The sequence below is a fragment of the Notolabrus celidotus genome, chromosome 24 (assembly GCF_009762535.1).
Source record: "Notolabrus celidotus isolate fNotCel1 chromosome 24, fNotCel1.pri, whole genome shotgun sequence".
Lineage (NCBI taxonomy): Eukaryota > Metazoa > Chordata > Actinopteri > Labriformes > Labridae > Notolabrus > Notolabrus celidotus.
The window spans coordinates 2,743,545-2,759,217 of NC_048295.1; the positions used below are offsets into that span (position 1 = coordinate 2,743,545).

At 45.1% G+C, this 15,673-nt stretch overlaps 2 protein-coding genes across 2 annotated transcripts in view; one reads left to right on the forward strand and one right to left on the reverse strand.

Annotated features, from left to right (window-relative positions):
• LOC117808242 (sodium/potassium-transporting ATPase subunit alpha-1) overlaps positions 1 to 15,673 on the reverse strand; it is a 52,295-nt gene that overhangs the window by 35,818 nt on the left and 804 nt on the right. Inside the window, exons 2-9 of the mRNA XM_034677865.1 lie at positions 15,351 to 15,427; positions 14,797 to 14,996; positions 14,026 to 14,188; positions 13,650 to 13,769; positions 9,225 to 9,296; positions 8,933 to 9,115; positions 7,464 to 8,122; positions 6,965 to 7,207 (exon numbers count right to left, since the gene is read on the reverse strand). The gene's annotated coding sequence lies outside the window, so the exon portion shown is untranslated. The remainder of the gene's footprint in view (positions 1 to 6,964; positions 7,208 to 7,463; positions 8,123 to 8,932; positions 9,116 to 9,224; positions 9,297 to 13,649; positions 13,770 to 14,025; positions 14,189 to 14,796; positions 14,997 to 15,350; positions 15,428 to 15,673) is intronic.
• Positions 5,331 to 15,640, forward strand: obsl1a (obscurin like cytoskeletal adaptor 1a). The gene is made up of 23 exons (XM_034677862.1): positions 5,331 to 5,724; positions 5,785 to 6,495; positions 6,977 to 7,246; positions 7,466 to 7,726; positions 7,821 to 8,126; positions 8,224 to 8,490; positions 8,565 to 8,840; positions 8,980 to 9,094; positions 9,183 to 9,343; positions 9,459 to 9,731; positions 9,817 to 10,092; positions 10,185 to 10,460; positions 10,542 to 10,817; positions 10,906 to 11,181; positions 11,978 to 12,247; positions 12,327 to 12,593; positions 13,084 to 13,350; positions 13,462 to 13,574; positions 13,669 to 13,822; positions 14,033 to 14,194; positions 14,605 to 14,709; positions 14,802 to 15,068; positions 15,167 to 15,640. The coding sequence occupies exons 1-23, from the start codon at positions 5,331 to 5,333 to the stop codon at positions 15,442 to 15,444; spliced, it is 6,021 nt and encodes a 2,006-aa protein (XP_034533753.1). The 3' UTR covers positions 15,445 to 15,640.

Sequence of the window (15,673 nt, forward strand, 5' to 3'; positions counted from 1 at the left end):
CTGAACTGCTGCCCTGCCTCTGCAGCGCAACACTTAGGAATGGAAACTCTGAATGCTGAGCCGGCTGCTGCCGGTGTGAGACGATTGGAGGCTCTTTCCTATCACTGGAAAAATCCCATGTTTGAACACAGGATGTGATCGAAACATCAAGAACAATCGCTTAATGGAACTTCAGATAGAATCGTGATGGCAAATGTTCCCTGGTTTCCTAGAAAAGCAGGGCACAGAAGTATGCCTGGTATTTATTCAGGACTATTTACAGCTTCAATTTCATCGTCTATTTTTGTTGTGCTGGTGAAACAACCAGCACAGGCGCTCCGACGCTTTGGTGTTTCCCTGACCCAGGAAAGTTCCAGGTGGTGTGTTTTTTTGTTGTTGTTGGATGTTAATTATAGCAGAAAAGCAAACAGATGGGAGGTTTCATAACTGAGGGAAGGGAGAGCGAGTCAGGGGGGGTCCCTACAGGAAGTTGAGAGTCAGAAAAATCCTGCAATTTAACAAATCCACACACCTTGAATGTCGGCCAATTTCTGCAAAATTCACCACATGTTCATCAAATTAAGTCTTTGATATTCAAAATGTTGATTCCTGCATTGATTAACTACCAAAGGTAACGTTCATTATGTCTTTCATGTCTTTAGATCATGCAAGAGACTTCCTGGAACCTAACAGCGGGCTGTTTCTCCTGTATGGATCAGGTAGAGGAATATATTTAACGTTTAACGATTGGACTCTTGGAGGTGCTGATGTTCTTGGAAAGTGAGTCCAAATCTTTGCCGCTACAGTCAGCATCTTCCTTGACATCACAACCCTTTGCTGCAAGTTCTGGGATTTTATAAACAGAAGTCAACTCAAAAAGTGGAAAGTTAGATACATGGATTTGTGCAAAGTGTGAATATACCATTCTCATCAATTTCCCACTGATACATCAGCTATCAGGCTCCCGGTTGCTTGACCCTGTCACTATACGAAAGTGTCCCAAAGGAGGGTCAAACAAGGAAAGTCCACTTCCAATAAAGCATTCTGAAAAAGCAGCACAACAAAGACGATTTCAGAGCAACCCGGCTGCTTCATCCAGGACGGCTGATTAATCTGAGCTAAAATTACTCTCAGGAGAAAATACGTAGTAAATATAATAACTTCAAAACCCATTTGTGCTTGAATACACTCCTCTTTCTCCCTCACACACATACACACAGATGTTGTTTGTATTTAAAAAAAAAAAAAAAAAAGCCCTCCTCCGGTCTTTCCCAGAATCCCTTGTTGATTCTCCCAGCATGCTTGCAGGTTGCAGAGAGAAGGAGGAGGAGCTAAGATGTCAAAGGTCTCCTGACAAGAATGTTTGATCTTCCTCTTCTCCCTCTGCATGTTATTTTCTATCATCCTGCACCTCTTAACCTCCCCCCTTTCCTCCTCAGTATACATTCACCCCTCACGTTCAGAGCGCAGATCGAGTTTAAAGATGGAGGGATGGGGTTATGGGTTCAGGAGAGAACGTGCGCTTTATCACGCTTCTTTGAGTCTCTGGGGTTGTAACGGTTTCTTCCTGGGACCAGGACTCTTTCACAGATTTTAAAAGCAGACTTTTCACATGATGAGATCTCAGAGGAGAGTGGATCTGCACACTATTACATTATTCATACAGCAGTCATCTTACTTTAATTAATCTAGAATGAACTGTGGTTGTCTCTGAAGTTTAAAAGGTTAATTATCTTTTATGTTGATACTTTTCTTACCACATCATCTGCTAGAGTTTGACATTACACCAATCTTTGTGGTTAACATGATCAAATCTGTGTTTTTGCTCTTACTTTTAACTCATGGCCCTCTTGAATCTTGTTTATCTATCTTATTTCTGCTTTGTGGAATTAACATGAGTTTGTTTGTACAAGATCCAGTGATTCATCTCCTTAAGTTAACCAATAGCTCCACCTGCTGGACGTTTTTATGAATTCCATGAAACTGTTGAATTTAAGCTGCAACCCCAATTCCAAAATAGTTGGTTTGCAAGTCATTTAAACACTATTACTAATTTAAAATAGTGCAAAGACTACTTAAAACTGAAAGAGTGTATTGTTTAATGCAACATATGTGCTTATTTTGAATTAAATGGCAGCAATAGGCTTCAACTAGGTTGGGAAAGGGATGACAAAACACTGAAAAAGTTGCATAAGGCTTAAAAACTCCTCCAAATTAATCAGGTTTGTTTGCAACAGGTTTGTAACATGACTCGGTATGAAAAGGCCAGTCCAAAGAAGATGGAAAGATGGAAAAAGGTTCACTATTCTGTGAGAGAATGCATTATCAAATAGTTTAACAACTTCAGAATAAATTCAGACTCCTCCATTTGACACACGGCTGTCTGACATCTTTTTAAAAGGCATGCAGCCTCTGTAAATCCTCCTCCTGTGATATTGAAACCCAATCTGAGGACAAAGAGCGGCCCTGTGCTTTTGATTCCTGGTGCAGTCATTGTACCTAACAGCTGCTGGGATCACTGCATAGATGTCAGGAGAAGTAGCGGCTCTAAATGGAAGCAGCAGTAGCGTGATGTCAGTCCTTCAAACGACTGCTATTCATTTATCAAATTGTTTTTACAACACTGTTCGACTTTCTTCTACTTTAAAATGACTTCATATATATATCTTGTCTGCTTTACTTTATGTCTGTGTTTGAGATGCCGAGGCGCTGAAGGTCAAATATGTATGACAACAGTTAGCAGTGTGTATCAGGGGGCTTCAGCTTTCCAAAACACTCCACTTGAAGAGAGTTATTGTCTGAGAATGCAGGCGACAACTGTCAACACTTGATTCAGATCTGTGGGGGCGGGAGAGAGCGAACAAGTACAAGAGCTCACTGGGGGAAATTAAAGTGTTTATCTGTTCTGAAATCTTTTTTTATGACTTGACATAAAGCATGTTTACCTTGTATTTCTATGCATTTATAATCAAATCTGTGCAGTTTACAGCAACAACTTCAAATCTGAGCTGAGACAGGAGCTGAATTAAATCAAGCAGTCAAAGGTTTTTTATCCTTTTCTTTTAAAAAGCAGATTAGACATTAGAAGAGTTTCCTAACACCCTGAGAGTGAGGACTCCACTTGTTGGGCCTTAATGGGCTTCAATTCTTCCACACTTAGGTTATCTCTTCCTTATCAGTATCTCATACATCACTGAATAGTCTGACCTCACACTGGCAGACACTTCCACATGCAGTGTCTGATAACATCTAGGCTCATTTTGACTCTTTTTTTAGCTGCAGATGTGGATATATTTTGGGGCTAAGAGAAAAGCTATGTATTTTTTGGTAGATTGATGATGAATATTGAAGGAGCAGACAAAATCAGCCTTTATTTTTCAGGTTTAAGGAGCTCCTGCTTAAGAGTTAGAACATATCTGGTCTACTTTAAGTTGTAGCTCTTAATTCTGGCTTTAAATCATAAAACCAAATGTGATGCTTTCTCAAGGATCAAATATGACAAGTATTTTATAATCAGGTGTTTAAAAAGTTGAATGTAAAGGGAAAGGGAGACGTTTAGATACTCTATGAGTACTAGGCTTTACACAAAATCCCTTAGGGGCTTGCAATAATTGTTTTCAGGGTATTTAACGATGCCGTCTTGACTTTAACTTCTCCAAATCAATCCTTTTCTCACAATGATGTGACTTATTTATGGGTCAGCATGACTCATGACTCAAGGAGCCCCAGCAGCTGGGGTGTCCTTTCTTTTCTGAGGTTTAACTCGGGCTATCTGTTGAGCCCGGTGATCCACAGCAGAGCTCGGCCTCCCCTCTATCTTTAGTGAGCCACGGTCTGTGAATGGCCAGCCTAACTTTATCTGACCTCTTGTCATCGAAGCTGCCGGTATTTTTAGGTAGTGGCTCGCAGTGGCAGCAGCTGTGAAAGCATTTAATGCCCCCCACCCCCATTCCAAGCCCCTCTCTCTCACTCTTTAGCCATTGGACAATGACTGTATCAGAGCTGACGCATGAACCAAGAACTCTGCTGAAAGACTGTGTTTATATTCCTCTCACCTCCCTCGCCACCTGTACGGTCACGCCGAACTGAAGAGACACAACCAAGAGATCATAACTGCGATTGTGGGCGAATTGAAGATCTGTTTTTTCTCACATGCTTTGACTCCCAGAGGACCAGGAGGTGAAGCAAACCTGAGCCCACTGACAACAAACCACACCACAGAAGCAAGAAGGAAAAGGTGAAGGGTCTCTCTGAGCTTCATGACTGAGATACAGAGCAAGGGAAGCAAAATCCAACTTTTGTACAAGTCAAAGAACTTTTCAAAGAAGGACCAAGGGTCATATGAATGAACTGATGACAGCTTGGATGTTTTGAGGACGTCTTTCTAAGTAAACACCACTACAGTTACAGAATGGTTTGAAGACGGCGGCCTGAAGCAGAGGTGAGTTCATCCTTTGAAAAGCTTTCCTTAATACATCCTTATATAGGAGATTTCTCTAGCTGCAATATGTTTAGGATAAATCAGTTCATACCGATCTTGACATATCATCCATCTGAGCTGAGCCTGCTTAATCTCAAGACCTTACAAATATCTGACATGAGGACATGACTAAAGGTCCATGCTTCTGAGAGGATGTGCAATGGATGAAGAGCGCGGTGCGTCATGCAGCCGGGATGTTAGCACAGCTTAATGCCAAAATAAAGATGGTGACAACATGAGGGAAACACACGAGACACATGAGATGGATTGTTAATCACTGGCTGGTGTGGCATGAAGCGAGCTGTTAGAGTGACGTCTACATCAAGAGGAACAATGTCATATTTCAGGCATACAAGCGTGGGACTGCTGACATGACAACAATGCAACAAATCATAGAAAGGAGAGAGACTCATGCTGCATGCACACACTAATGAGTCAGATTTGCTTTTGATTGCAGATGTGTCAGTGTGTGCTGTGTGACACATGGACGCAGGTGTCTTTTTTTGGACAGACTACTTTTATAAATACACTCTTCAATGAGCTACAGCACCAGCTGAGAGGCAAACAAGGAGTTTACAGTGGCTGGAAAACCGACTTTAATGAGCTGTCGTGAATGTGATAAAGAGAGAACTAGGCCTCAGTTAAGCCTTTAACTTCATCAAGTGGTCTGAATACTCTGTTGTTTCATATATGAGTTGATCTCAGCTTCAGGAGGATGTAAACAAAGACCTGCAGAGGACTTCAAAGCAGGAATTAACATCATACATCTTTCTTTCTCTTACAGCTCATCCACCAAGGATAAGAAGTACAAATCAAGACGCAGCAACTTCATAAACCTCTTCATTCAAACACAAAAGACGGAGACATAATCATGGATATCTTCGGAGGAGCTCCTCGTGTTTTGGGCTATCCACGCCCCGTGCTGGCAAAGTGTGGCACAGACGCCACATTGAAGTGTCAAATCGATGGAGACCCTCGCCCTGATGTGATCTGGGAGAAAAAAAGCATGCAGATCCAGTCTGATGGACACTACCGGCTCTCTGAGGAGGGCAAAGCGTACCTGCTTACTATTACTGGCGTGACCATGCAGGATGCTGGCCAGTACATTTGCAAGGCCAAAAATAGCATCGGGGAAACTTATGCAGCAGCCTCCCTCAAAGTTGAAGGAGAGGCCCAGCAACAAGAAGAGGGGCAGAGGCAATTAGCAGTCAACGGTGTGAAGCAGCCAATGAAGGAAAATGGCGGGTTGGAAGGACAACTGAACGGTCACTGTGCGGTGCAAAATGGTGAGCACAGAAGAGAGAATGGAGAGGCATTAAATGGAGAGCCCAGAGAGGTCGAGTTAACACCTGATGAAAGACCACGCTTCCTCATCAAGCCCCTCTCTCTGCGTGTGGACCGGGGAGAAGATGCTGCCTTCTCCTGCAAGATCTGGGGTTCTCCTCTCCCGGAGGTGACATGGGAGAAAGATGGGAAGAAGCTGAATGACATCTTCGAGAGTGCACACTTCAGCGTGAGCAACCAGGATGGCGGCTGGTTCCAGCTTAAGGTCTATAGATCACGCATGCCAGATAAAGGCGTCTACACCTGCAGGGCCGTGAACTGCCATGGGGAGGCTTTGGCCGGTGCTGTCCTGCTTGTGGAGCCAGTACCTGAGCGAGAGGATAGCAAAAGGTCCCCAAATGGTCACTCTAGCAGCCAGTGGTCGCCCAAGCACCGGGGCGGGAGGCTAAGCTTGTTGAAGATGTCAGAGGAGCAACATGTCAACGCTTCTAAAGCCAAGAAGTTCGCAGTGGCGGAGGGGAAACACGCCAAGTTCCGCTGCTTCGTGACAGGGAAGCCCAAGCCGGAGATTGTTTGGAAGAAAGACGGGGTTCCCCTGGAGCCCGGGAGGCGTCATTTGATATTTGAAGACAGAGAGGGTTACTACACTCTGAAGGTTCTGTACTGTAAAGAGCAGGACACAGGACTGTATCTGTGTGCAGCATCAAACGCTCTTGGAAACACACTCAGTGCTGTTCACCTGTCCGTCAAAGGTAAGAAACACCTCCAGCTACACACTTGTTTCAATATATGACTTCATCCTCATAGTTAAATACACATCATCTTTGTTTGAAGGCATGCCGTCATGCTTCAAAATGGCAAATGATTTTGTCCTAATCCGTTTATAATGGGCCGATGATTGTCAGGGTCACATTCCTTTCCATACACACAGTCCTGCAGGGTGCCAGCTGACTATATGATAAGTGTTGGCTTAGTCTAAGGGTTAACATGTCAGGCCTTTTGTGCACAGATAATGGAGCGCTATTAAAGAAACTAAGCATGGCTTTAAGAGCATTTAGCACTAACACACGCTCAGGTATTGAGTCTTGAGTATAAGCCTAGGTTTGTTCAAACTCCTAACATATTTTTGAGCCCTAACGCTTCATTTGCAGTCGATTTGTTGGTTTACTTCTAGAAGATCTATCATGTAATTCAGATACATCTACCCCCACACTCACATACCTTGTTCCTCAGGCCCTGCGGTGCGGTTCAGGCGTCCGTTGAAAGACGTGGAGGTGAGAGAGAGGGACGTCGCCGTGCTGGAGTGTGAGGTCCCCGACGAGTCGATCCCCTCAGCCTGGTACCTGGAGGACCAGCGGCTGATGCCCAGCAGCAAGTACGGGATGGAGCAGAAGGGCACCAAACGAAGACTGACCATCCATGATGTGGGGACGGACGACGATGGAGTGTATCTCTGTGAGATGCCTGATGGGGCGAAGAGCATTGCAGAGCTTTCAGTTAAAGGTATGTTGTCAGTAAGATTTCTATACTCAAGTGTCTTTACTTTAACTTTCTTAGTCTTGAATATGTCAACTTTATCCATCAACTCAACCATGTCTTATACTCTAATTCATAAAGTCTTTCAAAATGGCTTTACTTAAAGACTTTCACACTGATTAAACTAGCTACAGAAGCTGCTCCACAATACAAATGATGCTGAGTAAACTGCATTTCTACTCACAGGTGAAATCATCAGAAAGCTTCCCCGGAAGCTGGAGGTCCTGGAGGGAGAGAACGCCGTCTTCTGCGTGGAGGTGGAAAGCGACGAAATGGAGGTCCACTGGTTCAAAGACGGTTTGAAGCTACACGAGACTCATCAGACGATCCTGAAGTCGTTCGGCAAAACGCACATTCTGGTTTTTGTCAACGTGGCGTATCAAGACACGGGGGTGGTGACCTTTGTCGCAGGAAGGTCCAAAACCTCGGCACGTCTCAAAGTCAAAGGTGAATACGGGGGAACGGTGATGTGCATGATTGTTTCTGATGTGGTTTTGGGAAGATTTGTAACCACTAAGTGCTTCACCCTTCTGTGTTTCAGCCACTAGACACTGCCCTCCTATCTGCCCCGTTGGAATCAATATGGACGTGGATCGACCCAACAGCGCTCTGCTTACCTGGGTTCCTGCGCCCAACAGCCAGACCTCCACCCGGTCCATCTTTGTAGTGGAGAGACAAGAAGTGGGCTCCCAAGAGTGGCAGAAGTGTTTTACCTCAGAGACGGCGACCACAGCTGAGGTGGGAGGAGACAGCGTGCCGTGTGAAGGAGACTACCGGTTCCGTGTCTGCTGCATCAACAAGTACGGACGAAGTGGACACGTGGAGTTCCCCAAAGCCGTCCATCTGGGTGAGGAAGAAGAAAAGTACATTAGTTGTATTCATTTTATTGTAGAGCACTTTGAGATGCATGTTTAATATGTTTTATTTGGATACTGTTTCTTTAGTTCCTGGTCCAAAGATTCACAGTAACCTCAAATGCTGTGAGGTGATGGAAGGAGAAGACGCCCACTTCTCCATAGATCTATCTGCCTCAATGGTTGGAACCTGGTTTTTGAACAGCGCTCAGCTGCAGCATGGTGGACGATACTCAATAAAACAGGCCGTAACAAAGCACTCATTGGTTATCCATGAGGCTCTCACTATAGACAACGCAGCAGAGGTCACGTTCATAGCTAACGGAGTGCGAGATTCAGCGGTGCTCAAAGTAACACGTAAGTAAAACTGATTTTTAGAGATATAATAGCATCACATATGCCTTTAAGGTCTAATTTGTCTTTCTTTGCAGCTGCTGAGGTCAAATTCAGTCCGCTGTCAGACTCAGACAGCAGTAAGAAGGTGGAGACAGGTGATGCAATTGTGCTCTACTGTGAAGTCTCCCACCCCTTCGCCAAAGTATCCTGGTTGAAAGATGGCAAGGAGCTCGAGATGACTGATGGACTAAACATTCAGTCAGATGGGAACATGAGGAGAATTGTGATTCAGTCAGCGGATGCATCTCACTCTGGAGTTTACACGTGTGAGACTTCAGGAGATGTCATCAAATTCAATGTGGATGTTGCAGGTAAAGAGTTTAATAAAATCTTTGCATGCTTTGTGGTGTGATTTGACGAATCTATATTCAGAATATTTTAGATTTCAATGTAACAGTGGTACCTCATATTGCAGCTGTTGTGTCCCTCTCTCCTTCCTGTTTTGTTCAGGTCCTGCTGTGAAGTTTACTCCAGTCCCAGAGGAGGAGCTCCATAAAAGCAGCATGGAGCTGGACCCCGTGGTGCTGCTCTGTAATGTCTCCACAGACGATGCTGAAGTCGTTTGGTAAGACAGAGAAGAGTGTGACTGTTGGAAAAAGTAAAACAGGAATTGTCAACATGCATTTCTATTTATGCATTTCGGTGTGTTTCAGGTACAAGGACGGCTGTGAGGTGAAACCCAGTGACAACATCACCCTGCAGGTGGAGGGAACCATGAGGAGGTTGATCATTCGCTCTGCAGAGACCTCAGATGCTGGCAGCTATACCTGCAGAACAGGAAACAACAGCATAGATTTCACTGTCAATATCAAAGGTAATTGGAGCTTCCTCTTTTTCAAAGACATCTTATCACTAGTGAGAAGAACATTAGAGAAGAACAGAAGAGATTCAATTAGGCATACTCTGCTTCTTCTAACTTTCTAACACAGAGCCTCCGGTGATGATTGTGGAACCAAAGGATGACGTTGTGATGGAGGGCTATGCCTCAGAGGAGATCAGCTTGCAGTGTGAGTTGTCCCGTTCCAGTGGGAAGGTGTGTTGGTCCAAAGACGGACAGGAAGTGGAGGAGAGCAGCAACCTGCAGCTGATATCTGAGGGTCCTTACAGGAGGCTGAACATCCTCAACGGCTCCCTGGAGGATGCTGGAGAGTATGTCTGCGAAACCAGCGGGGATTCAGTCTTTTTCCAGCTCACTGTCAGAGGTAATAATACATTTCTTCTCTGTGCTCACTTCCTATTAAAGTACACATATGATCTTTAAAGGTTGCTTTAACTCTCTTTCACCAGAGCCGCTGATAAGAATCGTTTCCCCCAGTGAATCAGACGTAGAGTTGACCCACTTGGCCCCTGAGAGGCTGGAGCTCAGCTGTGAGATCTCACAGGCTGATGCCCCTGTCCGGTGGTACAAAGAGGGCCTGGAGGTAGAGGAGGGTCCTAACTTGATCCTGAAGGAGGATGGGGTCCAGCGTAGGCTGGTCATACCTTCTACCACTGTGGATGATGCAGGGGAATACATATGTGATACTGAAGATGACTCTGTGGCCTTCCTCGTGACTATTACAGGTAAGATTAAGGCGAAAGGGTGGCAATTTGAAACATTCCTATCCTTCATGACTCTTCTTAGCTGAATACTCTCGGTCTTTCCTTTCTCTTAGAGCCAGCAGTGATACTTACTCGTCCTAAAAACATGCCTGACAAACTGGAGAGTGTAACCGGCAAACCAATTGTGCTGGAGATCAAGGTGTCCCGTGTAGGTGCAAAGGTCACGTGGTGGCTGGATGGAAGAGAAGTAGAGGAGAGCAGCAACGTTACCTTCACTGAGGATGGACTCATCCATCGTCTGACTATCCACTCTCCCACCCCGGAGGATTCTGGGAAATACACCTGTGATGCTTTTGATGATACAATTGATTTCCAGGTCAAAGTGTCAGGTAAGATTTGAGCTGACTCTTCTCTTATGATAACCACCACAGCGTTGGATTTAGTTTAAGTATGTAATTCTGTATCCCCAGAGCCTCCAGTGAAGATCCTAAGAAAGTCAGAGATCAAGACAAATGTTAAATCTCTGATCTCTGATGACATTGTCCTGGAGTGTGAGCTCTCCAGAGCCAACACTGTCGCCAAATGGTACAAAGACAACTGTCGTATTCAGGGAGACGAAAGGTTCTGTGAAGAAGAAGAGGGTGCTTTCCGCTCACTGGTCATCCTGAATGCTGAAGTCGGAGACTCAGGAGAGTACTTCCTGGATGTTGGAGATGACAGCATCAGCTTCCAGGTTACAGTAGAAGGTAGGATTCATTTTGTGAGCCTCATTAAAACAGTTTGGCTTAAAAGCTGTTCTTTAAATACAGTGTCTGTCTCTTCTCCTGTGTTTAGAACCTCCAGTGAAGATCGTTGGGAACTCAAATGACTCTGATTACCAAGAGATGATGGCCGGGGAGGACCTCATCCTGGCATGTGAAGTGTCCCGTGCTAACGCCCCTGTACAGTGGTACTTCAATGACAAGCTGCTTACTGAGGACTCCCGTGTCTACATCGAGACCTCCGGCACTTTGAGGAAGATGATCATCTCAAACATGCAGCCGTCAGATTCTGGGAAATACGTGTGTGATGCTGTGGACGACAAGATGATCAGCATTATCAGGATTCAAGGTAAACACTCAAAGTGATGCCTCCAGATGTTTGATTATTAATGACTGCAGGATGACTGATGTTTCTGTGTGTCTCTCCTTTTCCATCAAAGAGTCTCCTGTTACGTTTGTGAACAAAAAGGATGACAACGTCGTGACAGGTTACGAAGCAGAGAGCGTGATTTTGACGAGCTTTGTATCCAAAGAAAGTGCTTTAGTGCGTTGGTTGAAAGACTGGACGCCTGTAGAAGGGGAGCGTTACCTCGCTCTCACTGACAGCCATGAGAGAACACTGACTATCGACCCTTTGAGGCGCTCTGATGCCGGCGAGTACACCTGCGACGTGAACACAGACCAGATCCACTTCAGCTTGCTGGTGAAAGGTTAACTTTCCTCTTTCATTTCATGATGCAAAAAGTTGTATGATTCTTTTATTTGGACTGAGGAGACATTTTAATGTTCTTTTTATTGCTACCACAGAAATGAGGATCAGGTTTGTGACCCCGCTGCGAGACACCGTGGCTCATGCAGATGGAATGGTGACCCTTCGCTGTGGGGTGTGCAAGCCAAAAGCAGACGTGCAGTGGTTGAGGAATGGCGTGGAGGTGGTTCCAAGCAGGAGGTTCTCCATTAGAGCAGACGGGGTGGAGAGAAGTTTAACCATCCACCGTCTAACAAGAGAAGATGCTGGAGAGTATGCCTGCGAGTCCAGAGATGATCGGACTGTGATGACGCTGACTGTAGAGAGTAAGTAACCCTGGACTCTTCTTAGATTGTCTTATGTGAGCTGGGGATATACTGATGTTGTCTTTCTTTAGTGCCTCGAGTGGTGGAGTTCCTCACTGAGCTCCACAACACCACTGTGCTTGAGGGAGAAGACGCCACCTTCAAGTGCGTGGTGTCCCCTGAGGACGTCAACTTGATCTGGCTCATGGACAATGAGCCTATCACCATGGGTGATCGCTTCCAGGCAAACCAGAACGGCTTGTGTCAGACTTTGGTGATCAGAAAGTGTCAGATGTTGGATTGCTCCAGGATTACAGCAGAGGCCGAGGGTCAGATCAGCAAAGCCAGTCTGAAAGTTCAAGGTAAGACCACTAATGAGGGGAAAACAAGGTGAGACCAGCAGCTCTTTGACACCTGTCCTGCTTTCTTTCATCATTTCAGAGGCTCAAGTGCTGTTCACTAAGAAGATGGAGGCTGTCATGGCTGAAGAGTTTGAGGACGCCACCTTAGAGACAGAGATCAGCCTTGAGATGGGAGAAGTGCAGTGGATGAGGCAAGGGGTGGTCATCCAGCCTGGTCCAAGACACATCCTGGCTCAGAACGGCTGTATACGCAGTTTAACCATCCTGAACCTGACCCTGGCGGACAGAGGAACCTATCGCTGTGAGACCCTACACGACAGGGCCCAAGTGAAGCTCAATGTGGAACGTAAGTGGTCCAAGATGATGTAACACGTGCAGAATATCACAAAGCTAAAGGCAGGAATAGTTCAACAATCAGTATAGTCTCCCACTTTGTCCCTGGACTCTCATCTGACACATGCATACAGCTGAAGATCACATATTGTGAGGTGTTTTCAAAGTATGTCCCAGCGCAAACAGATCCTAAGAATAGCAGGGCTAGACCTAGAAGTGTGAAAAGGTTTTTTGAAACACAGCCACACTGTCAACAATCGTGTGCTGAATGACACGGTGACAATGGATCACGGAGCTCCTGTAGGTGTTGTGTTTGTAATGTGATAATCTAAGCTGGAGCTATATTTGAACCACCTTTTCTAGTCCTTGGAGCACAGTGTTCTTTTTGATGTACAGTGAAAGTGTTAGCTATGCCTTAAGAAATGAGAATGTATCTAAATAGCAGCTATGAGAAAAAAATGAATCTGTAAAGACTCTCTTCTTTCTTATCTCCTCCAATCCAGCCCGTAAAATCTCCATCCGCAGAGGCCTCTCTGACCAAGACACCTTTGAACGGGAGACTGCCTCCTTTGAGGTGGAGCTCTCTCACACAGATGTGGAGGGAATCTGGCAGAAGGATGGCATCCGAGTGAAACCGAACAACCAGTTTCGGGTGAGCACCAATGGGTTAGTCCACGGCCTCACACTGTCCAACCTCACCCTGGAGGACACGGGGACGATCGTCTTTTCTGCTGAGGGGGTACGCACCACTGCAAGGCTCACTATCAAAGGTAAATACTGACCTGTGGAGGTCATTCGGTGCAGTGTTGACCTTTGGTAGGTGAGTTCATTTGTTGGTAAGTTGACTCAAAGGCTATTTTTGTCATTTTATAAATTGGCAGAGACTCCTGTGTCTATCCTGAGACCACTCTCTGATGTCCGTGTGGAGGAGGAATTCCCTGCCACTCTGGAGTGTGAATTCTCCAGACAAATTGTGGAAGTCAAGTGGCTTAAGGTAAATTAAAGCAGAAAACCCTCTAAAGTATGCTTTGGATGGTTGTGGTGCAGGTTTTAGACTGATGAGAAATACCTGTCTCTCTTGTGAGCAGAATGGGACGGAGCTGAAGCCGGGGAAGAACTGCAGGATCTACTCCATGGGCCGAAAGCGGTTCTGTCAGATCATGCTGTGCTCCCTGGCTGACTCTGGTACCTACACATGTGACACAGGGGAAATCAACACCTCCTGCACACTGGAGGTTTATGGTAAGTGTCTACACAGAGGCACCCACTGGGATTGTGACTTCAGGGCTGTGTGGTAAAAATAAGATCTGTTTTTAAGCTTATCAAATACTGCCATCTAGTGGCTGAACTGAGACATGTCTGCAATGAAAGAAAACCTTCAAATAAAGTCATTTATCTTCCTGTTTATACATTCTAATGCTGCTAATAAATATCTCTCCACTAACCTCACAGAGCACAAGTTGGAGATTGTGAAGGAACTGGAGGACCTTTTCATCCAGGAGGACCAGAATGCCGTCTTCATGTGTGAGGTTTCTCTCGATGACGTTCCAGGGGAGTGGTACAAAGATGGCCACAAGATCCGGCCCACGAGCACCATCAAGATCCGCACTGAAGGTCAGAAGAAGAGGAATTAGTTGATTAGAACTGAGGATGAGTGAACCTGATTAAGATCAAAATCATCATACATAATGAAGGACTTTAATGCACCTAATTCAGTCACCAATTAAGTCAGGAGGCACAGATCATTAGATGATTATACCTATAAGTAAATTAAAAAAGGGGAGATGGGAAATCAGTTTTCTATGTCAATAAAAAGCTGCATGAGAAGCAGTGATAGAAGGGCTAAGGAGGACATCTGGTGGGTGAAAAGGGGAACTGCAGGGCCTGAAAGTGGCACAGAGTAAAGCAATCCACACATAATGCTGGAAAAAGGATGAAATGCCATAAAGTGTTTTTTTGAATGTCAACATTTGGAGATTAGCTTCAATAAAGACAGATTATAGAAGTCTGTTTCTCTCTTACAGGGACCAAACACTTCTTGCTGATGTGTAATGTCACAGCAGAAGAAGCTGGGGAGATCCGCTTTGCAGCCAGGGATGTTGAATCAACAGCTTACCTTGAAGTTGAAGGTAAGTCCAGGGTTTTATCTGATTCTTTTTGTGCATGTTAACAGCCAAAAACTGTTCCATAATAAACCTCAATCATTTTCCTCTCACCTCAGAGCTTCCTGTCTCCATTGTAAAACCCCTACGAGATCGAACAGCCCTGGAGAAACACCGCGTGATCCTTGAATGCACTGTTTCCACGCCTCGCAGCAGCGCCACCTGGTACAAGGGCGTGGAGGAACTGTTCCCCTCAGATCGGATGGAGATCCTGGCTGACGACTGCTCCCATAAACTGGTGATCCTGCAGGCGGCTGTGGAGGATGAGGGAACATATAGCATCGAGGTCGGGGAGCACACATGCAAAGCCAAACTGATGGTGGAAGGTATGTTGGGTAGATAGCATTCATGGAGCCATACATTTAAATCCTACTGTTAGATTTTAAGTAAGTTATAAAACATCTGTCCCCTTTTGCTTTTGCAGCCCAAGCCCTTGTAATGGTCAAAGAGCTTGAAGATGAGGAGGTGATGGAGTCTGAGTCAGCATGTTTCCAGTGCGAGGTGTCTGTTGACATAAACAAGTCCCCTGTTTGGACTCTGAACGGAATAACCCTACAGCAAAGCCCATTCATCCGTGTGGAAGACCACGGGACGGTCCACAAACTCACCCTCAAGAACACCAGCGTGGATATGAGCGGGGTGGTGAAGTTCACCATGGGCAAGGCCAAGAGCAGTGCTACACTGACTGTAATTGAAAAATAAGGAAAGAGAAAGAAAAGCAAGTGACTCTGACAGAAAACGAGAATGAGAATCTCTCACAACTTTTCTTTGGATGGTTACATTTCACTGTGATGCCATTATTGCAAAGTGAAGATTTGGGTGATATAATGTATTTTGAAATTATTCCTTTTTTACAGTTTGGATTATATTTATTTTCCTGTTAAAGATTTCTAATTGACTTCACATGGTTGTATTTTGATGGAAATTGCCT